This window comes from Haliotis cracherodii, unplaced genomic scaffold, assembly GCF_022045235.1.
Source record: "Haliotis cracherodii isolate W230 unplaced genomic scaffold, xgHalCrac1.p SCAF_11, whole genome shotgun sequence".
Taxonomy (NCBI): Eukaryota; Metazoa; Mollusca; class Gastropoda; order Lepetellida; family Haliotidae; genus Haliotis; species Haliotis cracherodii.
The window spans coordinates 36,676,611-36,702,232 of NW_027266266.1; the positions used below are offsets into that span (position 1 = coordinate 36,676,611).

Below are 25,622 nucleotides of genomic sequence, written 5' to 3' on the forward strand. Positions count from 1 at the left end.
CGGTGCTCATGATGTCAATCACTGGATTATCTGGTCCGGACTTGATTATTTACAGAGCGCCATCATATAGCTGGAATATTGCTGAGTGCAGCGTTCAACAACAAACAAACCTACCAACATATATGCAGGCTGTGAAATGTAGGCAATTTTACTACTGCCTGTCTGAATTGAATAAAGACACACAAGGCCAAAACTATGATGTAAAGTTCATTATGAGTACAGACAGCAGCATCCTTTGGAGAGCCAGGGCCATGTAATCCTAGGGATGACCACTTCTCTCCTCCTCCTTGTACAGGGTTCAGCCGCCAGGGGTCCATGCATTCCGGCCATGAAATGACCAGTCGTCTTGCGGCTCGGCATGAAGAGGATGCTGATATTGACTCTGCTGTCGACAGATATATGAAGACGTCGCAGCAGGACGACTACGATGATCAGGTTTCTTCACCAGACAGTGATGGTGGTGAGATGACGGAGAAATAAACAATTACTATGGATGTCAAAATGAGAAATAAACAGAGGCATTGACGCATACACAACCAGTTAATAATCAACTGGTTGACACATCTTGAGGAGTATGGTGATTAGATGAAATGCCATAGATCTGTTTTGTTCCATCAAAACCATTGTCAGTGGTGTTTAATGACATTTGGGGAAATGACATATTCTAGTTCTCAATTGCAATCATTCAAGTTATTCGTGCTTTCCTCAATTTGGGGTTGGCATCTCTCAATGAAACAAAGTGTTAAAGTACTATCAGAAATGCTAGAAAAATGCTGGAAGTTTTCACAGATTGTTGCTATTGAAATATCGAGTGACTACCGATCCATCTACCTGTGGTTTGAAGTATTTCCGTAACAAGGTGTCCTAACAACAAGTTTATAGGAGGAAAGTTCGAACAAAAAACACCAAGTCTAATGAGAGAAGTCTGAAACGGACTATAGAAATAGGCACATGTGACCCGATCTGTTATAATAATAGTAATGTTCTAGAATCACACCAGAGGCATGGCAGAAGGCTGATGGTCACATCGGTGAAGGTCACGTCGGTGAAGGTCACGTCGGTGAAGGTCATGCCAATGTGGCAGTGTAGACATCAACCTTGTTGCACTTGTTATCACACCTTTGGGTGATAATACAGGTTCAAATACATCATCTGCCGAGTCAGAAGCTTGCCAAAGAAATCATCTGTTGAACAACAAATACTTGTTGATTCAAAAACCCAACCTTCCTATACTCCCATTTTTTGCTTTTAACTGTTCCGTCATTTTTCAAGCAAACATAATGCAATACATATCTTCATTGCTACCCTGTTGACGCATATCTCAATTAAGTACAATAACAGCAATATTATGAGACCACCCCCAACTCAGGTGAGAATGCACGGGCCGGTGTGAGGTCATCACCTCGGGACAAGTGTTACGTAATTGCCTCAGGCTGTAGGCCGTTTCATACATACGTGACAACAAGTTTATCATCATTTTACCTGTAAAAGTACCTTCAAGGCTAATCACAGTGTCAGTTAGGATAGGCTAGATTAGGTAGACTTGAGTTATTTTGATGTATGCTAGTTTCATAGTTCTATGAGTCATATTTATTAAATGAAGCCAGAAAGCATTTTTCCCAGCATGTCCGACAGTTCTTTAATCTCAGATATATAATTTTGATATCAAGTGTCAGTACATGTACTTCATTATCTTGATATATCATGTCAGATGATGTTAATTATTTTGACAGAATCCTTATCAGCTCTGCTAGTCTCAAACTTTGCATAACTGACACATTCGATGACCTCCAGAACTTTGTTTTGCTTTATTTGTTGTGTGACAGATCTCATCACTATGAGATACTGTGGAAGCATAAGACTGATGATGTGTACTTGCAGCATCCCTGGGCACACTGGAGTTCTCCCTGCTGTACGACTCGGTCAACAACGCCCTCTACTGTACCATCGTCAGGGCAAGGGTATGGCATACTTTCATCCCATTTGAGATGTGTGACTTTCCCTACCCCGTGGGATCCCGGGTCAGAGCTACTAGTAGGTCCCCAGCAACCAATGTTGTTGTAAGAAGCGACTAATGGATTGGGTGATCAGGTTCAGTGACTTGATTGATTGCATTGTCTGCTCCAGACTATTTGCTCACTGCCGTCACGTCACTGGAATATTGATAAATGCTTCATTAAGTAACATTCACAGGCTCATTTTATGATCTTATAAGGGGCGATCGGGTAGAGTGGTTAAAGTGTTCGCTCGGCACGCCAAAGACCCAGGTTCGATTCCCGACATGGGTACAATGTGTGAAGCCCATTTCTAGTGTCCCGTCGTGATATTGCTCGAATATTGCTAAAGTGGCATAAAACCATACTGACTCACTGACTCTCTATAACCTCATAATGAACTGGTGTTTCTATCTGCATGTGAAGGTTGCTTTATCTTGAAGTTATTTTGACATTTCCATAAATTGAAACACATGTTAAATAACTTGGCTATACTTGACAGGGTTTGAAAGCCATGGACTCCAATGGGTTGTCTGATCCCTATGTTAAACTGCACCTCCTCCCCGGTGCCAACAAGGTAAGCTGATGTCTCAAGGCTGCTTGATCCTCAAGTCACATCTCAGTTATTTAGGCCTGGTTAATAATTTTATGGCAAAGTTTGATTTTCTCCATTTAAAATTGATTGAATTGTTGAATTGAAAAGAACTGAAGGATTTAATCAGTTATTTCTTAATGACGTTGAGAAAGATGCCTCAAAACGACTTCACAAGTGTAATGAAATCTGATGACACTGCAAATCTGTCAGTTTAGAGCTGTGTTACCTTTAAATTTGATGGCGCTACATTGAATTTGGAACCAAACGTACAGCATCAAGTTTCAAGCTCTCTGTTACGATTCAAATTTGAAGTACCACGTGTTTAGTCGATTCAGTAATCACAGGTACACAGGTATTCAGTCCTCCTATTGTCTGTTGTATTCCGGCCATGTATTGCCAGACATATTGAATATTGAAATAACGGGCACTCTGCATTGCATCACTTCAATTGTATTGATCATTATTATAAAATGACTACTGACAGTGATTGAAAAAGACATGCTTTTCTATATGTACTAGCCTACTCAGTCATGCAACTTTGAAGTCAACTTTTCTATAGAGGTGGTTATTGTGAATTGAGTCCTCTCATCTATTTTCACCAAGTCATGGTAGAATTGAGGTTTACTACCCAATGATACCCAGATATGAATATGATGATTTGTGATTCAATGCTTGCATATGATTCAATGATTCAGTCCACCAAGATGAGGACAAAGACAATTCACAAGACTCTCAACCCAGAGTGGAATGAGACGCTCACATACTATGGCATCACAGAGGAGGACTGTCTCAAGAAAACTCTCAGGTGTGCATACATCCACTTTGGCCATGGGAACCCCCATTGTTCCCAGAATCCTGTTGTTTGTTGTAAGATTTGTTTGTTTGTTTCTTGTTTAAACCCTTTCTCAGCAATATTCCAGTCTGAAAGTTATCGAGTCTGGACCAGGTAATCCAGTGATTGACATGATGATCATTGATCTGTGCAATTGGAATATGATGACATGTCTGTTCTGTTTGTTGTTTAACCAGGGTAGAATAGGTCTTCAGCAACCCATGCTTGCCGTAAAAGGTGACAATGCTTGGCGTTAGGGGCGACAAATGGGATTGGGTGGTCAGGCCTGCTCCCAATTGCGTGGATCGATGCTGATGATGTCAATCACTGGATTGTCTGGTCCAGACTCGATTATTTACAGACCGCCGTCATATAGCTGGAATATTGCTGAGTGTGGCGTTAAACAACAAACAAACAATGTACATCCAGCTGTCCTCAACTTCCGGACCCGATTGAACAGAGTGTATTTTGACAAAGTGTCCCCCAAACTGCACCATCTGCATCTTTTTAACATCAGAACTGTTTTCTAACAAGCTGACCGCACCTTGCAAGGTTTACTAATCTCTCACTACAGATGTGTGGCTAAGGTCACACAGCATTTCCATTCCAAACTGACAGTGAGGCCACACATTTTTTACTTTTCGTTTCATGGGCCCACCACCCCTACTGAATAGCAGCTGGAAAAGAAATGAATTAAGCTTATATATATTTATTTTTATTTTGTCTCCTGATAGTAATTTCAATGAACAAATGATTGACATAGCTATTTGTTTGTGTTTTTATTTTGACCGACCTTGTGTGGAAAAGCGGGAAAACATCTGTGAAACATAAAATTAAAAAAGTGTGGCCTAAAATCTGGTCATGAAATATTCATGTCAAGAGCTGTCAGTCTCTGGGTGTGGTATACCTTTCGACTCTTAGCAGCATCTGACTGCACAGGGTACATTGTTTGTAACCTCAGCACTCCTCAGGCGTTGCACAGTGTAATATGCCGACATGATCCGTCTGGGCAACGTGACTCGAGAGCATGGCAACCATCTAAAAGCATACAACAATGTCAACACCATACACTTTAAAAAGGTCAAAAACAAAAATGTTGTAATCTGAAACTGACCAGCAAAATTTAGTTATGTCAATATGTTCTTGTGACACTGGTCCTAATGACCAGTGTACACTAAATAAACCTCACAATTATTTTTGAAAAACTTTTGTTGGTTTGGTTTGGATAAGAATGATTTTTGTTCATTTCAGATTGTCTGTGCTAGATGAGGATGCATTTGGGTTTGACTTCATCGGTGAGACTCGAGTCCCACTGAAAAGGATCAAGCCACATCAGACGAGGCAGTGCAACATCTACCTGGAGAAACAGCTACCGGTACTGTAGACTCCCAGCATCTTGTAGCTATGCACACAGATCTACACACTGTGCTAACTAGGCAGAAACAGATACACCATGCTGACTAGGCAGAAACAGATACACCGTGCTAACTAGACAGAAACAGATACACACTGCTGACTAGGCAGAAACAGATACACCGTGCTGACTAGGCAGAAACAGATACACCGTGCTGACTAGGCACAAACAGATACACCGTGCTGACTAGGCAGAAACAGATACACACTGCTGACTAGGCAGAAACAGATACACCGTGCTGACTAGGCAGAAACAGATACACACTGCTGACTAGGCAGAAACAGATACACACTGCTGACTAGGCACAAACAGATACACCGTGCTAACTAGACAGAAACAGATACACCGTGCTGACTAGGCAGAAACAGATACACCGTGCTGACTAGGCAGAAACAGATACACATTGCTGACTAGGCAGAAACAGATACACACTGCTGACTAGGCAGAAACAGATTGACACTGCTAACTAGGCACAAACAGATACACCATGCTGACTAGGCAGAAACAGATACACACTGCTGACTAGGCACAAACAGATACACCGTGCTAACTAGACAGAAACAGATACACCGTGCTAACTAGACAGAAACAGATACACCGTGCTGACTAGGCACAAACAGATACACACTGCTGACTAGGCACAAACAGATACACACTGCTGACTAGGCACAAACAGATACACATTGCTGACTAGGCACAAACAGATACACCATGCTGACTAGGCACAAACAGATACACACTGCTGACTAGGCACAAACAGATACACCGTGCTAACTAGGCACAAACAGATACACATTGCTGACTTGGCACAAACAGATACACCGTGCTGACTAGACAGAAACAGATACACACTGCTGACTAGGCAGAAACAGATACACAGTGCTGACTAGGCACAAACAGATACACATTGCTAACTAGGCACAAACAGATACACACTGCTGACTAGACAGAAACAGATACACACTGCTGACTAGGCAGAAACAGATACACCGTGCTGACTAGGCACAAACAGATACACCGTGCTGACTAGGCAGAAACAGATACACCGTGCTGACTAGGCACAAACAGATACACATTGCTAACTAGGCACAAACAGATACACCGTGCTGACTAGACAGAAACAGATACACACTGCTGACTAGGCAGAAACAGATACACAGTGCTGACTAGGCACAAACAGATACACATTGCTAACTAGGCACAAACAGATACACACTGCTGACTAGGCAGAAACAGATACACACTGCTGACTAGGCAGAAACAGATACAACGTGCTGACTAGGCAGAAACAGATACACACTGCTGACTAGGCAGAAACAGATACACACTGCTGACTAGGCACAAACAGATACACCGTGCTGACTAGGCACAAACAGATACACATTGCTGACTTGGCACAAACAGATACACACTGCTGACTAGGCGGAAACAGATACACATTGCTGACTTGGCAGAAACAGCTGACTTTGTATGACTGATCCCAGCTATGATGCCTCTAAGCAGTGCTTACAGAATTCCAAACCAATTTTAATATGACCAAAGTTATTTCTTCAAGTGAGCTATAGTGCTTTGCTGCTGCATTTATATAACCCAAATTCACCTTGTTTGAAAAGATATTTTCCAAGCTTCTTACAGTCTGTCCACAACTTTGTATCTATGTACAACTAGCAAACGTCTCTAACCTGGAGATTGGGACAAGATTAGGAAAATACTACCGATATCTGTAAACCCTGCATCAAATAACTTCTACCTCAAAATAGAATTTTTGCTCAGTTTACCTTTTTAGCAGGAAATATTCATGTTGTATTTATGATTTAGGTTTTTATTAGAAAATAAACATAAAGGAAATATTGCCCTTTCAAAGGCAAACCATTTTTGACACTCTGAATTTGTACTTAAACTTGTTATAGTTAATAGACCTATATTTACAAAAGTTTAACAATTTCAGACCCCAGAGCTTATAAATATTAAAATAAAACATTCACCCCCATTCTAGTCTCAGGCCCTTGGAAGCTCTAATATCACAGACGTCAGGGTTCCTTTGTTGAGCCGGGGTAGAATAGGTCTTCAGCAACCCATGCTCATCGTAAGAGGCAACTAACGGGATCGTTTGGTCAGGCCAGCTGACTTGGTTGATGCACGTCATCGATCCCAAATGTGTGGATTGATGCTCATGATATTAATGACAGGATTGTCTGTTCCAGACTCTATTATTTACAGACCGCCATCACATAGTTGGAATATTGCTGAGTGCGGCGTTAAACAACAAACCAATTAACCAACCTTTGTTGAATTATTTATGTTGAACCTTACACATTAGTACATTTCTGGGACTATGTTAGTCTAGGCATGACACAGTTGTCTCCCTTGCAGCTGGAGAAAGATGATGATCTGATTGCTATACGGGGCAAGCTACTGATGTCCCTGCGATACTCTACATCAAAACAAGCTCTGGTTGTCCGCATCATCCGCTGTGCTGAGCTGGCAGCCTGCGACACTAATGGCTACTCCGACCCCTATGTCAAAGTGTAAGTAACTTTGGTTTGAGGGATGATTGTTTTACATGTTTTAAATTTTGTGCTTTACTACAATCTTTTTTTTCATATTCATATTCATGAAAAAAAGGTTTCTAGTGCCTTGGTTACTGTGTCTACAAGATTTCAGTTTCCATTGTTACCAGTTTTTGTTACTATGGTTACTGTTACCGTGGACTTTTATGGAATTGTCTCCATGGTCACTCATTCAGCGAGACGATATCAGATTTGAGAGAGCAGGAGAATATCAATAACCAATGTTGTAAGGACTATTTTTCATTGATGTAGCCCACCTTCAATAGACCTCTAAAGAAACATGTCCTACTTTCAGCTACCTTAAACCTGACAAGGACAAGAAATCCAAGTTCAAGACTGCTGTGAAGAAAAGAACGCTCAATCCAGAATTCAACGAGGTATTGTGCCACACTACAGCTGCAGGAGCTGTGCAGTCTCATTAAGGGTGTCACGATTCTCCGAGTATCGATACATCGCAAGTTGACACCATGTAGCAGTTCATGATTTAATGCATAGTTTATTACATGAAATTTACGACACCCATCTAACAAGAGGTTTTTGCTATCAAACAACTTGTGTCATCAGATTTAACATTGTGTTTTGAGTAATTATCAGTTCAGGTTATTTCAAAACTTCATAAATATCCCTTCTTGAAAATTGAAACTGAATTAAATCATGAACTGCTACATGGTGTCAACACTAATCATGATTAGAACTGGATGTCGATTTTGTTACTTGATTTTGATTGGACTATGCATAGACTCATTAGTCCAGCCAAAATATAACTTCATAATTCCAGGCTAGTTTGGTAAGGGTGGAAACTTTATAGTCAGTTAACTCCCTTGATAAATATATAAACCACTGGTTTGTCTTGTCCAGACTCAACTCAGTATGTGCTGGACTTAATACAAATATTGACACAACCTAATAGCCTTGAAAATGACAGTTTTAAAGCTTGGAAATGGCCTTGAATTTAGAGTTTCCTATGTGTATAAACCTTGTATTACATAGCAACAAACCTCAAGAAAGAACCCCAGGCCCCCCCTCTGCCTAGGTACAAAACCAGACTGAACAATGTCTTTGAGTATGGCAAGTATGGCGAGTGTGATAGCAGCACCTGTCCGGTACTCATGTACCAGTGAAGTAATCTGTTGATGTAGGAGTCCAGCCTGTCTGTAATCAGCCTTGTGTGTGTGTGTGTGTTGCAGGAGTTTGTGTATGAGATCCGCCACAACGATGTGGCCAAGAAGACACTGGAGATCACTGTATGGGACAAGGACATCGGCAAGGCTAACGACTTCATCGGTACGACAGACATCACTTCTCTCAGTCTGGTCAATAAGTTTCCTGTACTTCCAGGGACTGTGGTCATCTGTACACTGATTATTATTTTGTATCGTTGTCTGATATTCTGTTTTAATGTTCTTAAGCTGGTTTGAAGTAAGTCTGTGAGTATGTTACTAGTTGTTATTCTGCTCTTTGACATGTTTTGAGAAATACAGACTAACAGAGAAGCCCCCGCATTCTCACTTCTCAGACATAGCAACAGACTGAATGGACTTTCAGATTTACAAATAGCTTACTTATTGGATTGTTGATCATATTTTATGATTTATCACGTATATTAATGACCATGATATCACATGATGAATTTTATTTTGTTCATTATAAATTTTGGGGTGATTGTCTGTGCACAGTTGCGTCCTTTGAGCACGCCAGAAACCTTTGATTGTGGATTTGAATCTCGGTTCTCCCGGATTATATTTCCAGGTTTATCATCAACACACCCGTGCTCATGGGTTTCTCCAAAGTGGTAAACGCTTAAGACCTGCATCTCTGCATCACTCCCACATTAATTTCTGGTGTCCCCCACCGTGATATTGCTGGAATATTGCTAAAAGCGGCGTAAAACCATACTCACTCACTCACTCACTCCCACATTAAGCTGACACACTGTGATGTAACTAGAATACTGTTAAACCCAACACACTCACTTACTCGTTATGAATTTCCTTCAGGTGGAGTTCAGCTTGGCATCAACACGAAGGGAGACAGGCTCAAGCACTGGTTCGAGACACTGAAGAACCCGGACCGAGAGTTCCGCCGCTGGCATGTTCTGTCAGCCGAGTTGACCCCTGAGGTTTATACATGATTAAGTTTTGTGCATGACGTAGCACAGCCATCATTGTGAGTGGAATTTTGTTTGTATGTATGCTTGTTTGGTTCTGTTTTAGAATTTCAGGAGCTGAAAAATATTTTGAAGCATATATATGTATTGTATAAAAGAAAATATGATCAAACATAAGTTATAAAACTTGTATGATCTTACATGAAAATATTTCTAACACATCAGTACCTATAAGTTGATCCAAAATACTCCTATCATATTTTGAATAATATGTAATAGACAGATGAAGATTGTTAATTTCTATTTTTCCACTCCTGAAATGTTTGTTAATGTCACGATATTCATTACCGTAAAAGTAAAACCAGTTTATAGCATTGAATGATCACATTCAGTATTCTATGCTGGAGAATTCTAGTTATGTCTGTTTGAAGTAGGAACCACACTAAGGGACATCTCCATTACGGTATTCAGATATGTATCATTGAACTCTGAAACTAAACCATATTTTATGTGTATTTATTCAAAATCTCAAAAACCTTGAAATTTCCATTTGGACAACCTAGATGATAACTTTTAACATATTACTCTGAAGAAATTAAAATTGACTCCGTTTAATAAAGTGTTATTTTATGACTGTGTTAGATGAGATATTTGAAATAATAACATCCTTTTGATATGTATTGATATTTGATTATCAATGCATATGGGCATATGAGAATTATGAAAATGATTTTGTGGTGATTGATGTGTGGAATCAAAGTACAACTGGTCACTAGTTAAGCAGCTTTGTAATTTAATTAGGAGAAAACAAATATGTGCCATGAATGAAAGGGGCATTATGGTCTCAGAGTCAGATTGGCAAATTTGATTCAAGTACCTCAAACTCCACATTGTTCCAATTTTATATGTATCAGTCCATCAATTAATGTTTAGTTTTTTTAGCAGAGAATATGCAGTTTGGTTCAAAGTCCCTTTCTGCAGTTTTATGATGAAGGATTTCGGAGGAAAAATATTTTTTTCTGCCAACTGAGGCAGTCATCAGTTTTCAGTGCCAGCAAACTCCCTCCATAAAAGAGGGTTATGAAAGGGAGGTAACTCTACTTATAGAATCAACCCAATCAGTATTTTGCTATCATTTTTTTGTTAAACTATACTACTTATCACACTTGTAGAGATGACTACACTATGTGCTTTTGCATTTTAAAATATATTTTTGTGACCTTTGAGCTTGTTCTAAAACTAATCAATATGACAAACCCTTTTATAAAAAAGGTGTTATACAATAAATAACATGCAAATCGAGAGTGGTGTCCTTTGTGACCCAGATTCAGTCAACCTTGTCATGAATTCATCATTTTACACCCATTCATTCAGTAATAGGACAATAGTTGAAGACAGTCGTTGTTTAACTTTTGACCATGAGTATACATGCCAGCACACACCAGAACGTTGTGCACTAGTTTGTACAAGCTTGTGACCGCCTAGTGGACCCCTGTGTAAGTATGAGCATGCAAGAGGTTGTTGTGTGGCTTCAGTGGATGTGGTAGGTAGATGCCACCTCCTTGATTGTTGATAGTTTATGTTGACTGGATGTGATACTGTCAAAATACTTTGTGGTCTGCATCCATAGATTGTTGTCATGTTGGGTTTTCAAAGTGATAAGTCTGTTTATTAGCAATATTCCATCTGTATGAAGGTGGTCTGTAAATAATAATAAATAGTCTGGACTAGACAATCCAGTGATTGATACCATGAGCATTGATCCATGCATTTTGGTTGCGATGACATGCATCAACTAAGTCTGCGAGGGTGATTAATATCTGATATTTTGGGGCAAACACGATTCATTCACTTGGATTAGCTCATCACGCTAATTCGATTCCCATCATGGGTACAATGTGTGAAGCCCACTTCTGGTGTCCCCCGCCGTGACATTGCTGGAATATTGCTAAAAATGACATAAAACCATGCTCATTCACTTGAAACAAATAATCTATAATGCCTTGTTACATATTCTGTAATTAATTCATTTGCTTGAGTATCTTGAGTAACTACAAAAAATATTAACCAGCCAAAGATATGCCATAAGTTAGGCAAGTTATGAATTTGTTCAACTGATTGTGCAGATAAACAAAGTATTTTGACAGTTTTAACCCAGGGTACCATGTTTTAGGACGTCAGTCAGTAGATGTTGAGTGTGTATTGTGTTGTGTGTACATTAGTAGAAGTCTAGGTTTCTGTTGGCAACGTTCAAAGTCTGTGGGGAAAAACTGGAACACTTGGAGCATGGTCTACTAATACGTGTAATCTTGTCTTACCATGATGGGGATTGTGCTTCAATACTGGTAATCTGGTCTTACCATGAAAGGGATTGTGCTTCAATACGGGTAATCTTGTCGTACCATGACAGGGATTGTGCATCAATATGGGTAGTTTTGTCGTACCATGATGGGGATTGTGCTTCAGTATGGTAAATCTTGTCGTACCATGATGGGGTATATGCTTCAATACGGGTAATCTTGTCTTATTATGATGGGGGTATATGCTTCAATACAGGTAATCTTGTCATACCATGATGGGGATTGTGCTTTAATATGGGTAATCTTGTCTTACCACGATCGGGTATGTGCTTCAATACGGGTAATATTGTCGTACCATGATGGGGATTGTGCTTTAATATGGGTAATCTTGTCTTACTATGATGGGGTATGTGCTTCAGTACTTGTAATCTTGTCATACCATGATGGGGTATCTGCTTTAATACTTATAATCTTGTCATACCATGATGGGGTGTGTGCTTTAATACGGGTAATCTTGTCTTATTATGATTGGGATTGTGCTTCAATATGGTAAATTTTGTCTTACTATTATGGGGTATGTGCTTCAATACTGGTAATCTTGTCATACCATGATGGGGATTGTGCTTCAATACTTGTAATCTTGTCATACCATGATGGGTTATGTGCTTCAATACTGGTAATTTTTGTCTTATTATGAAGGGATATGTGCTTCAATATGGGTAATCTTGTCATACCATGATGGTGTGTGTGCTTAAATATGGGTAATCTTGTCTTATTATGAAGGGATATGTGCTTCAATATGTGTAATCTTGTCTTACTATGATGGGGTATATGCTTCAGTATGGGTAATCTTGTCTGACCATGATGGGATGTGTGCTTCAATACTGGTAATCTCGTCTGACCATGATTGGGTGTGTGCTTCAATATGGGTAATCTTGTCTTACTGTGATGGGGTATGTGCTTCAATACTGGGAATCTTGTCATACCATGATGGGGATTGTGCTTCAATACTGGTAATCTTGTCATACCATGATGGGGTGTGTGCTTAAATGTGGGTAATCTTGTCTTATTATGAAGGGATATGTGCTTCAATATGGGTAATCTTTTCATACCATGATGGGGATTGTGCTTCAATACCGGTAATCTTGTCATACCATGATGGGGTGTGTGCTTAAATATGGGTAATCTTGTCTTATTATGAAGGGATATGTGCTTCAATATGTGTAATCTTGTCTTACTATGATGGGGGTATATGCTTCAATACAGGTAATCTTGTCATACCATGATGGGGATTGTGCTTTAATATGGGTAATTTTGTCTTACCACGATCGGGTATGTGCTTCAATACGGGTAATATTGTCGTACCATGATGGGGATTGTGCTTTAATATGGGTAATCTTGTCTTACTATGATGGGGTATGTGCTTCAGTACTTGTAATCTTGTCATACCATGATGGGGTATCTGCTTTAATACTTATAATCTTGTCATACCATGATGGGGTGTGTGCTTTAATACGGGTAATCTTGTCTTATTATGATTGGGATTGTGCTTCAATATGGTAAATTTTGTCTTACTATTATGGGGTATGTGCTTCAATACTGGTAATCTTGTCATACCATGATGGGGATTGTGCTTCAATACTTGTAATCTTGTCATACCATGATGGGTTATGTGCTTCAATATGGGTAATCTTGTCTTACTATGATGGGGTATATGCTTCAATACGGGTAATCTTGTCTGACCATGATGTGCTTCAATATGGGTAATCTTGTCTTACTTATTTGGGAATGTGCTTCAAGGTGGGTATTCTTGTCTTACCATGAAGGGGCTATGTGGTAATCTTGTCTTACTATGATGGGATATATGCTTCAATACGGGTAATCTTGTCTTACCACGAGCATCGATCCATTCAATTGAGTTAGATAACATGCAACCAAGTCAGCGAGTCTGACCACCCGATCCCGTCAGTTGCCTCTTACAACAAGCATAGTTGCCTTTACGGTAAGCGTGGGTTGCTGAAGACCTATTCCAATGCGGATCTTCACGGGTCGGTAGAGCTTCAGATTTATTAGTGAGTACCTAGTAGTCACTGACCCCTTACCTATAAAACCGGTAGGTCAAGTCCAAGAATGTTTTGCCAAGGCCTGTGTTGTTGTGAAATAGAAGGTCATGTCTTGACAGGGAGCGTGGTGTATAGGACAGCGTGACATGTTGTATGTGAAGCGTTGCATGACTGGCAGTGTGTCACTGAGTGTTAGCTCTAGCTACTGTCAGACAGTGTGTTGTGTTTCTAAGTAATTGTTTTTATAAACATATTGTCATCCCAGCATCTTTTTTCTAGTCAAACGTGGAAAATTGATGGCCCATTGATTTACAAGAATAGCACATCTAAATGCATGCGAGTTTGGTACTGTTTCAGTATACTGTCATCCTATATATCTACATGGCTAGCATTTCGGTAAACCTACACTAACCCGTGAATCCATTCCCCTGCTTCTCGCGATCTCAAATTACCTGTCCTTGATTTTCATGAATATTTTACCAATCAATCAAGTACGTCAAGTACGTCAAGGAGTTGAGTATAAGACAGGGAATGGTTGGAGGCAAAGGGGCCTGCTACCACCAGTATTAATGGTCATGAAGACATCCTTTCCATCAAAAAGATTTTTGAGGGCTTTCTTTTGGGTGTCAGTCAGCTTTTCAATGTCGAATTTCTCACAAACTCTACCACAATCAATGGAACTGGCCACCATGTTGTTGATATTGCCAACCCAACATGGAAGCTGGTTCGTCAATTGATCCTTTAGACTGAGTAGCCTAGCGAATGAAATTGGCTCATAAAATCAAGGGCGGGTAATTTGAGTTGGCAAGACCCACTGGAATGGATCCAGGTGTTAGTGTAGGTATACTGAAATGCGATCTCTGGAGATCACGGAGGATGATACTGTGAAACCTTGACTCTCCAGGACCATCAAATGTATAGCGTTTTCCACTGTAGGAGACTCATAGTGTGTTGATATAAGACAATGTTGTCAGAAGTTTCCACCAGGAGTTGATCTTAAACTTCATCTTCTTAAACAATTTATCAAGTTCTTTTAGATATTTTCTGACAGAGGTTGAAGAAAATGGGTTTTTCCATATTGTTGAAAGATATCCGCGTTCAGTGTAAATCCTTTCACAACAGTTCCTTGTAACAATCATTCATTCAATCTTTCCATTGTTCATTCATTCAATCATTCTGTTCATTCATTCAATCATTCTGTTGTTCAATCAATCAATGATTCCGTTGTTCAATCAATCAATGATTCCATTGTTCATTCAATCAATCATTCCGTTGTTCATTCATTAAAACTCACTTCATTTTGCTTATTTTGTGACATTGTATTTTCAGCCGGATGAATATTAGATGGCATTCCGTTACCATGACAACATGGCCTTCATGAACTTACAGCGCTTTCACAGTAGACAAGGCTAGATGCACACTTGATGACCATCTCTGGCTTGGAGTGGAGGACACAGGATTGTCTCCCTTAGTCTCAAGAATTAGACCATCTTCGCAGCAGTTACCTCTCCTGGAAATTACAATATCATGTTCAATATGATATTTTGATTCGCTGTACGGTTACACATATTGTTTATCATTTATCATCAAGCATTTAAGGATTGTAATATTTAATAAATGTCCGGAAAAAGTGACCATTTTGGGACATTTATTTTTTATACTTTCTCTTGCCATTGATCTCTGTAATAGTTCATTGAAGTTAATCAAAGTTACATAGTTAACATGTAACAATTTTCAAGTGCATAAATGTTTCAAAACGATATGAAATGGCCGTGATCAACTTGCATCTTTTACGGAAAGTGTGAAGTCATGTGTTTTCTGTTAATGCCAAGTGGTAGGGTCGTAACAGTGACGGCCGACTGAACCCTAGACACTGTTGTTAAGTCTGGATGCTGTGCACATCAAGTGTGTCGTGTGTTCTGATGCAGGGGGTGCTCAGCACACTGATGTCACTCATCCTGTTTTCAGCAGCAGGACATTTCTTTGTCTGCATTGACAACAAACTGACCAGAATGATCTATCACAAGGATTTATCTAGGTCTGCCCAGAGGCCCCTATTTGGACCCAAGTCTGTAGAAAGTGTCTGTTAAAATTCCAATGGGGTTTTGAAATTTGACAATTCCTGTTTAGATAGTTGTAACTATAGTGAAGGCTTTGTTCAGGTGACTTACAGGCCAATAATGAGGAAGAGTTTTTTATGCATAGCTTAACATTATTGCATCAAATGCAGTGTTAAATTACAATGCTAAGTACATCTGAAATGAAGAAAAGAGGAACTTAAGACAATCCCAGTTTTGAACATCATAACAATTTTTAACCAATGTGTCTGCCAAGGGCACCCAGTTTGGAATTCTAGATAAGTTCCTGCAACGTATACCAAAGTCTGCTACTTTAACCATTGGTCGGGATGAGTGAACTTGATTTGGGACAAAGTCCATATTTTTCAATAATAATTATAATAATAATAATGATAATGGCACAGACTTTGTAGACACTGGGGCCCAATCAGTGTTCATGTTTTCAACATATTTGAAGAATTATGTATTCTGTTTGAACTTATTGAGCGAAAAATGGACAATATTTTCATCTTGTAGATCTAATATTACATGAAGTTCAGTGCTAATATTGATATTTGCATATATTATTGTGGTATTTATCTGTCTCAAAATAAATGTCATGTTATTTTGAAATGTTCACAATACATCTTTCAAGTGCGAGATTTGAGATGTTTTTCCCAGCTCAATATGTAGTAATGTTATCGTACATTGTGTTAATATACGCAGCAACTAACATTTATGTACATCTTTCAAGTATTTGTGAGTTAAATCAATATCTTTTCTGCAATCAAATTTGTTTTACTTAGTGGTTCTAATGTCTCTGTGAATTTGTTGTAGTGTTCATGTCAGTCTTGGCTTGTTTAGGGGAGAATCTTGAATATCTACAATTATCAGACCAGAGCTGTATACTGAAATAGGTATGACATGGAGAAAGGATGATTGGTAACTGGTCTGATACAAATGAGAGACATTCCTTGAAATCCTGATTTCGTACTTTTCGCTAACTCTCACTGTCAGTTATATTGGATGACTTGTAAGTAAGGCAGTACTTTTTTTATGAATTGGTTTACAGAACTGCCAACTCTAAAAAAATGAAAAATGGAATATTTTTAGATCTGAATAGCGCTACTATTATTTTTATTGAGATGAATGCAGAGTTACGAGTTTACAAAAATGTGCATCAACTACATAAAAGAACGTCCGATGAGACTGGCTCAGTTAACTCGGCACACAGTTTATAATGTTTTAAAGAGCACTAAAAGTCAAAGGATTCCTTTGTTTATTCTTTTCCCACCAATCGACCAGTAGTCCTGCCAACCACCTGAACACCAGGCAGTGAGACAGGTCCTGTCCTTGTTGACTTGAAGGTGAGAGAGGGTTCCAGGGATAGGGTCTCCAAATCAGCCAGTACCACAATCTAATAGCCAGGTTTATACTTAGCATTTAAACAAAACATTATTGGATATCTACAAAGAGAGCCACGTTTACTGATAAGTATTAAACAAGGCCACACATATTATTTTAAGTAAAATGAAAAATTTTTTTGTTCATATATTAATGTTATATTTCATTATTGAATGTTTACAAATTATAAACATCCACATTGAAGTAAGATATAATCAAGTCTTGTACATAAATGTTTGTTGTTTTCACAGGTTTATTGTGCCAATGTTTCAGTAATTACATTTTTTAAATTTGACATTGTATTACTGACAGCATTTTACTGCGGTCAGGTTTATGGTGATGAATTTGTTTTTGTCACTTGAATATGTACTTCTTTTACATCTCATGGTGATAATTAATTTTTAAGATAGCTGGAGTAATAAATAGAAGAATGGTGTTTGCACGGTGTAGGCAGGAGAGATAAGATACGTGGTGTCACCTACACAATATCCAGTAATGATTACTATAGGGAAATGGTATTGTTTTGTTTTTTATTGTTGTTCGATAACAAGTGTGAGACTATCAAAATATTTCCTAATCTTGAATGGTTGATTGTGTTGAATTCTTATAACTGAAGTCAAATATGATTAAAAGCTTAATTGTGTTGGTTTGTGTGATACTTCAGATGCGTGATTTTCATACAGATTATTTGGACTATTTGTCACTTACACTGTAATATGAAGCCATCAGGAAAAGTCTTTGTTTACTTTTTGAATATTGAATCTCAAACCAGACAAATAGTCTTGAGGGAAGGAGTCTACAGATGATTGTCACAGATAACAGTGTCACAAGGAACATTCTATTGCCTCAAGTCTCGGTTGACAGTGTCACAAGTCACATGTGTAGTCTCAAGGAAGGCAGTATCAACAAAGGAGTATTCACATTTACCAAGAACACACCATCACATAAAACACTCTATTGTATACGTCTTAGGGAAAGCAGTATCTACCTACCAATGGTCATTTTCAGACAACACATGAAAGTGCTATGTTTAAACCATAAGGAATATATTATCTAAGAGATTAGTAAAATGCACAGAGTCCTGCAGAGAAAAGAACTTATCTATCAGTCTTAAGGAAAGTATTATCTACACAGATAAGTGACAGGTACCATTACTTTTGTCTTTTGGCAATACATTATGGGAAAATGAAAGCCTCACTGGAATAAAGAAGCAAAATTGAAGTAATTACTTTTGAAACTTCACAATTTGGAAGAACCCATCCTGACCTGTTTAGATATGTGTTTAAATACATCCACAATGTTAGATTTACTTCTTATCATTGTTGATGTAATTGTGAGTCCCATCTGGCTGTCTGATGCTACTGGACTACAAACCTGCATTTACTTACTCTACTGTGTAGCACCTGGATTGTTCTCCCAGGTGTGGGGGGCGGGGGGGAGGAGATGTCCGTGACATCGCATACCTCAACATACCACTGTGAGTCAGTCATAGCATGTAATTTCATTGATCATGATGTGTGTCTCATCTTCTCCAGGAGAATATTTGGGATGTCGCACTGAAACAGGTGGGAACATGACTTTGGAATTATTGGAAAGATCCTTAAACAAATGGATATTTATGAAACTGAAGTCAATTTGTTTTAAGATTTGTATAAAATGGTCACTTACAGAAATCTGTAATTTAAGTTACAATATTTCTGTGTCTTTACACAAATCTTAAGCTTCTATAAATATGAATAAATCACAACTTTGAAATAGATCTTTTTAGGGTATTTTTAGCATATTTGTGTAAATACTGTTGTAATATTGAAAAGTGGTCTTATTTTTCTGCTCTTAGTCCTAAATATGTGCATGAGGAATATTGGTGTCCTATAATTATTTCCGTATGTTCAAGATTGACCATTGTGTGTGCTTCAGGAAGGCAGTAGTTGTATATAGTGTCCGGGTGCGACGTCGGTGTTCATGTATGTTACTGAGGACAGTTCAAATATGACCTTGAGATACAAGTATGTAGGCTTACAACCACAACTTTATGTAAGGTAAACAATCGTAGTTTGGTCACAAGACAAGTTTATTGATAAATATTTACGATTTGCATTTGTTTAGATTTTGACAAAAAATATACTTTTGTTATTCTTTATTAAACATTTTAAGTATTACAGATCCTAGGGTAAGATCTTTGTAATTAAAAATATCAAAGTAAATCTTTTATTTTTCTTCTAAGTCTAAACTATTCCAGAACAGAAATTTTATTGTACGATGTGGTGACAAGGTGAGAGAATTGATAGATACGACTATTGATATGTATGAAAATAATTGTTTGCACAATCTTGTGATATTCATTTGTGTTGTTATTTTCCTGCCTTAAACAGGGTTGTGTTTCCATGGCAACATGACTGAGTGGATTCATCGAGTCCTCTTGTCTTGTGAGACATCTGTATCAGGCTTTTGTATGACTAAGTGCAATTTCTCTCATGTCAGTATTTAGCACAGTCAGGGTCTGATTTGTTATATTGTAGATGTTTATTATCTGTTATAAAGTCCTCTGTTTAACACTCTGGATCTTGTGTTGAGTTGTCATTGATGAGCCCCTGTGGTCGGCATTGGAATCGGTCCAAGCACTCTAGTGCTATTTTGAGATCGCGAGGTCAGACTCAGTGTTGATTCTGTCATCATATTTAATAAGAGTGAGTGTCTATGGTTTTACGCCTCCTTTAGCAATATTCCAGCAATATCACGGCGGGGGACACCAGAAATGGGCTTCACACTTCGTACCCATGTCGGAAATCAAACTCAGGTCTTCGGATTGACGAGCAAACGCTTTAACCACTAGGCTACCCGACCGCCCCCACTTAAAATGAAGACCCCACTCAAAGTTTACTGACTCTGAACTGACCAGTCCTTATTTTTCCGCTTAATGCCTGGCATCAGACAGAATAACAAGTACCATCTTTTAACGTCTTTTGGTATGATTGGTTGGTTGGTTGGTTTGTTGATTCGCAGAATACAGTCGGTATATTGTGGTAGTTTCTTAGAACGAGTCATATGCGCACCGAAAACTGGCACGTATTTATTATTTATAGGAAAGAAGAAATATGTTAAACACTTTGTACATTCTCGTTCTCATTAAGTTCATGACTTCAGTTTGTGTTGCCATGTGATTGTCACGTGAACGCCAAAATCAGTATTGATTCCTCCCATTTAGCTGAGTGGTGGTAGGAGGTTTATGGTTGTCCAGTAGCCGCTGAACGGCTCTTGTCATTTTAACCCCTACAGTGATGACCCACCCCCTATCCACCGGACCGCCTCCGGGCGGTAGTTGGTTCGATACTTGGTCATGTCATACCAAAAGACGTTCAAAGATCACTTTTTGCTACCCTGTCTGGTGCTCGGCATTAAGGGGGAAACAAGGACTGGTCAGCTTGAAGTCAGAATACTGTAAGTATGTGCATCCATGTTAAACTGCAGCATTGTATCTCGTTGGCTAGAACAATAAAACCGGCATTAGTTAGGACCAGTAGAAGCGGCCACATATGCATGTCGCAACATAAATGCAATAATCTTGAACCCGACGTTAAACCTCACCTCATCTGTGTCCACTCTCTGCTGGTGTTCCATTACTTAATAAACGTTAATTATTCAGTAGATCCATCTGGTTATGGGTTCAGCAATAAATAGTGAGTGAGTACACTTTAAACGGTCTTTGGCAATATTTGAGCAACATCACCGTGATGGGCGTCACACATTGACTCATACACTTAAGCTTTCAAAAACAATTATGGTAAACATGGAGGGCTTTTCCAAATTTGACTCATCAGTGACATAGATGAAGTCCGATGCAATTCCCTGTTTTGACGTGCTCCATATGTTCCCCTGTTTTTTCAGTTGAACAATTGACTTGCCTTTGCATGTGTTTGTGACGGTGCCACCGCTGGGGCATGATGGGCTCACCTTTTCGCAAACACCTGGTACCATCACTGTATCATAGTGATTCATAAACACATGCTCATGATATAGTCGGAATCGTACACTCGACTGTGCTTTTAAAATAGTAACAAATGGTTAGTGCGTTCATTCGTCAAGTATAAGGCTAGATTATCAAAAGTGCGTGACACTTCTGTCTGTCCCGTCATTGTAATAAGTGCTGTGTGTGCATAGCCTCCCTTCAAGCCCTCATTAATCTCGTTACACACGGGTAACAGCAGGTACCTGCAATGACATGTCACAGTGGAAACAGAACACGCAGGGCTTTGATCCTTCTGCCAGATCACTGAAGTTATCTGATGAATAAGTGATGAATGTCAAGCGATAACAGTACAAGCAACCGATCATCCAAGCTGTCCAGCTGCTGTTGCGTGTAGTGGTGTAGCATAGTAATAACTCGTACACTGATAGCCTCGTTATCGGGATGTGGTCACGTGGGTCAGCAGTTCACTGGACATGCAATTTACGGTCCATTGAAATGGTTATTTATTGCAGCGGTCATTGACTACGAAAATTGAACAGCCTAAATTTGTGTGTCGTGATAAGGCGACAGAGTGAACAACAGGACATAATATAGACGTTTCACGGTAAGTACTTCTGTATATTTACGGAAAGACTTAAACAGCAATATGCATTCTGTATTGTTTTGCTGAAACGGACTTTATGTAGTGAATTTTCACACTCACAATTTCACGCATGAGACGTATGTTTATCCTTAATTAACTGTACAGTTAATAGACATTTTGGAGGTGTATATATTATCTTTTTTAAGCAATATACCAGCTTTATGACCAGAGTATGGACCAGACAATCCAGTGATTTACAACGATCCACGCCGACATGGTTCGAGGAGGTGAGGTGAAATTGAGTTTAACGTCGCGTCCAAGATTATTGCACTTATATAGCGACGTACATGCACGTATGTGTGTGGCTGCTTGAACTAGTCCGGACTGATGTCGATTTATAGTGCAAGCACACTGAGATACCATGCCGCAGTTTAACATGAATACCCCACTCAGACACAGTACACTGACTCCGAGCCGACCAGCCGAGCGCCAGACATGGTAACAACAACCACCTTTTAACGTCTTTTGGTATGACGCGGCCGGGGATCGAACCCCGGACCTCTCCAGGCGGACGCTCCACCACTAGACCACGGAGGTTGTCCATGGTTCGAGGACACACCCCAAACCAAGCCACAGAATCTGACCACCCGATCCATTTGGTCTTCTCGTACGATCAGTACAGGTTTCTGGAGACACGTTCTAACAAGGAATCCTCTTGAAAGTCTCGAAGTTAAGCGCAAGGCCGCTCTCAACAGTATATAGTTGTATCACAAGTGTCAGCTTGATTGGGAGTAACGCTGGTCAGGACGCGTACCACTTTTTTCAGTGTTAAACAAATTATTTGTTTGTGTGTTTGTTGTTTAACGTCGCACTCAACATTATTCCAGCTATATGATGGCGGTCTGTAAATAATCGAGTCTGGACCAGATAATCCAGCGATTGACATCATCAGCATCGATCCACGCAATTGGGATACGATGACATGCATCAACCAAGTCAGCGAGTCTGACCACCCGGTCCCGTTAGTCGCTTTTTCCGACAAGCATATTCGCCTCTTGCGACAAGCATGGGTTTGCTGAAGGCCTATTCTGACCCGGATCTTAAACAAATGAACACGGGACTGGTGCTGACAAAGTATCCCCGTGGCTGGGTGTGGGTTGGGTGTCACGGACTGTTGTTTGTACATGGATGATTCCATTACTAGTCGGGGGTAACCAGCAGTAGTTTTGCAGTGCACTCACGCAGGCATGTTGTTCTTAGCTGTAACAACTACCTGTCTGCAAAATGGGAGGTTACCGTGATAGACCGTGGTCATTGCCATAAGTTTGTCTGGTCAAAACTCGATTATATATCACGGTCAAATAGCCATATTTACACAAACCACAACAGCCCGTATTACGTAGTCTACAAGTGTTCTGCGGAGGATGGTTATAGGTTTGTCAGCACCATACCGGTGCTCGTGGGTTTCACCGAAGTGGTGAACGTCTGAGACCTGCATCACCTCGGGCTTTCCTCCCACATTAAGCTAACACGCCGTGCTATAACTGGAATACTGTTAAAAGCGGCGTTAAACCAAACTCACTCACTCACTGTAAATAAGTGGAAAAACAACAAACTTGCGGTGGTTATTAGAAGCTTTAATTAATTAAGTTCAACCTGGCAGTAACTTGAACTCTATTTCCTACGATTCTACTTCACACAGAGTGCTCAACATACTATCTGGGGCCAGATTGTGGTGACGAAGTCGACGTCCTGTCCTATGATAAACATACGGGTACATTGCTTTTAACAACTCTAAATTGACTTGATCGTCGCCACTCAAGAGTTTCAAAATGAAGATGCAAACGCTGGTGAGTTATCTGCTCTCATTGCTTCTGTGGTGGTTGTCGTCTGCTCAAGAAGCAGACGACCTGAAACGACTGTTTGACGATAAGATCTGGTCGTACAACCCCTACATTCGACCGGTTCTCAACCAGACTGACCAGATGAACGTCACCTTGCAACTCCACCTCGTCGCGATCACCAACTTTGACGAGGTGTCTGAAAATCTGTCCTTCACAGCATGGCTGGACCTGGTCTGGCACGACCCGTTCCTGGTGTGGGACCCGATACAATATGGCGGTAGTGTGTCCATCCATCCGCCTGCTCACCAAGTATGGCGGCCAAATGTCGCCGTCGCCAATACGATGTCAACATTCAATCCAGTCACAGATAGTACGAATCTTGTACATGTGCTTTCAAACGGAACCGTTACATGGAAACCAGGGGCCAATTTTGACGTGTATTGTGAAGTAGATACAAGCTCGTTTCCCTTTGACGTCCAGGAGTGTCTGGTGGAGCTTCTACTGTGGGACTACCATCTGGAGGCTGTGGATCTCCTCCCTATGGCGTCCACTGTTGGGGTGAGCAGTTTCCGGGCCAACGGGAAGTGGGCGTTAGTATCGACAGACGTGTCCAAGGAGATCCGACAACCTGACACGTCAAGCAAGCCCGCCGTTGTGATGACGCTGAAGTTGAAAAGACGTCCTGAGTTTGTTCTCATTAATATCATCTTACCGACAGGTATGTTACTTGCTGAGTGAGTGAGTGAGTGAGTTTGGTTTAACGTCGCTTTGAACAGTATTCCAGTTATATCATATCACGGCGTGTCAGCTTAGTGTGGGAGGAAAGCCCGAAGTGATGCCGGTCGAACCCACAATCATAGGTTTCTGGCGTTTCTGACGCTACTCTGCACAGCGACATTCAGCGCATTAGACAACTGTACCTACATTTTTTTTAATATCACGATACGTATTGGTAAGGTACATGAATATTGTCCTCAGTGTTTTACCTATCAACATCACGATACGTATTCGATATCCACACATACAACAGTAGCACGTCTCGAGATTGTATCGATGTTATATAAATCATCTCTTCCCTTTCAGCCCTTCTGTCCATCCTCAACTCTTGCGTCTTCCTCATCCCCGCTGACTCCGGGGAGAAAATCTGCTTTGCTGTCACCATCCTCCTCGCGTATGGCGTCCTGATGTCGTACATCACCAACATGCTCCCAAAGACGTCCAAGACCACATCGAGTCTCTCCATCATCATGGTCGCCAGCCTCGTTGTCAGTTCCGTCTTCGTCGGGTTAGCAATTGTCATAACGAGGCTGTACAAGAAAACCGAAACAGAAGTTCCTGTTAATGTCGCGTATGTGACAAGACTAATTGAACGAATTCTTTGTCGTAGAAAGAAAAATGAATGCCAATCATCAGACTCGTCCAGCTGCTCTGAACAACAGGAAAACCATGACAGTATTGACAAAGTTGTTCAGACGAGTTCTATATCATTGTCTAGTGATGTTGGTAATGATGGCAGACGTTGCCATGGCGATGATGCAATGACCTGGAAACGGGTAAGCAAATGTTTGGACATGGCATTGTTTGTTGTATGTTTCCCTGCCCTGCTGGTGGCTGCAGTCGCCGTCATGGGTAACGATTGCATTACCCTGGGAAGCATGGGGAACCCTGCAGTCTAAGGCGCCGCGATTCGCTGTGCCGTTCCAGAAACATTTTGGTTGTGGGTTCGAACCCAATATATTCCCTGATAATATTTCTTGGTTTGTCAGCAGCATTCCTGTGCTCGGTGGTTTCAACAAAGTGGTAAACGTCAAAGACATGATTCCACAGGGCGTTGGAACGCAAATAGTAGCACCAACAAGATATACTGCCTCTGTTGAGACCGTACATCATGT

At 40.1% G+C, this 25,622-nt stretch overlaps 2 protein-coding genes across 8 annotated transcripts in view; both read left to right on the forward strand.

Annotated features, from left to right (window-relative positions):
• Positions 1-19,896, forward strand: part of LOC139456451 (double C2-like domain-containing protein beta) — an 88,383-nt gene extending 68,487 nt beyond the window's left edge. For 6 of the 7 annotated variants that reach the window (XM_071238165.1, XM_071238169.1, XM_071238170.1 and 3 more), the window contains 10 exons: positions 296-460; positions 1,882-1,961; positions 2,497-2,571; positions 3,285-3,394; positions 4,673-4,796; positions 7,209-7,363; positions 7,701-7,782; positions 8,593-8,689; positions 9,403-9,524; positions 15,205-19,896. In XM_071238165.1, coding sequence (XP_071094266.1) covers positions 296-460; positions 1,882-1,961; positions 2,497-2,571; positions 3,285-3,394; positions 4,673-4,796; positions 7,209-7,363; positions 7,701-7,782; positions 8,593-8,689; positions 9,403-9,524; positions 15,205-15,219 — 1,025 coding nt within the window. In that variant the 3' untranslated portion in view covers positions 15,220-19,896. Of the gene's footprint in view, positions 1-295; positions 461-1,881; positions 1,962-2,496; positions 2,572-3,284; positions 3,395-4,672; positions 4,797-7,208; positions 7,364-7,700; positions 7,783-8,592; positions 8,690-9,402; positions 9,572-15,204 lie in introns of all 7 variants that reach the window. The other variant, XM_071238168.1, reaches the window with a different exon arrangement.
• Positions 19,897-23,718: 3,822 nt separating this feature from the next.
• The window catches only part of LOC139455050 (acetylcholine receptor subunit alpha-type acr-16-like), an 11,253-nt gene continuing 9,349 nt past the window's right edge, over positions 23,719-25,622 (forward strand). The window contains exons 1-3 of the mRNA XM_071236631.1: positions 23,719-24,448; positions 24,814-25,015; positions 25,118-25,283. Coding sequence (XP_071092732.1) covers positions 23,719-24,448; positions 24,814-25,015; positions 25,118-25,283 — 1,098 coding nt within the window. The remainder of the gene's footprint in view (positions 24,449-24,813; positions 25,016-25,117; positions 25,284-25,622) is intronic.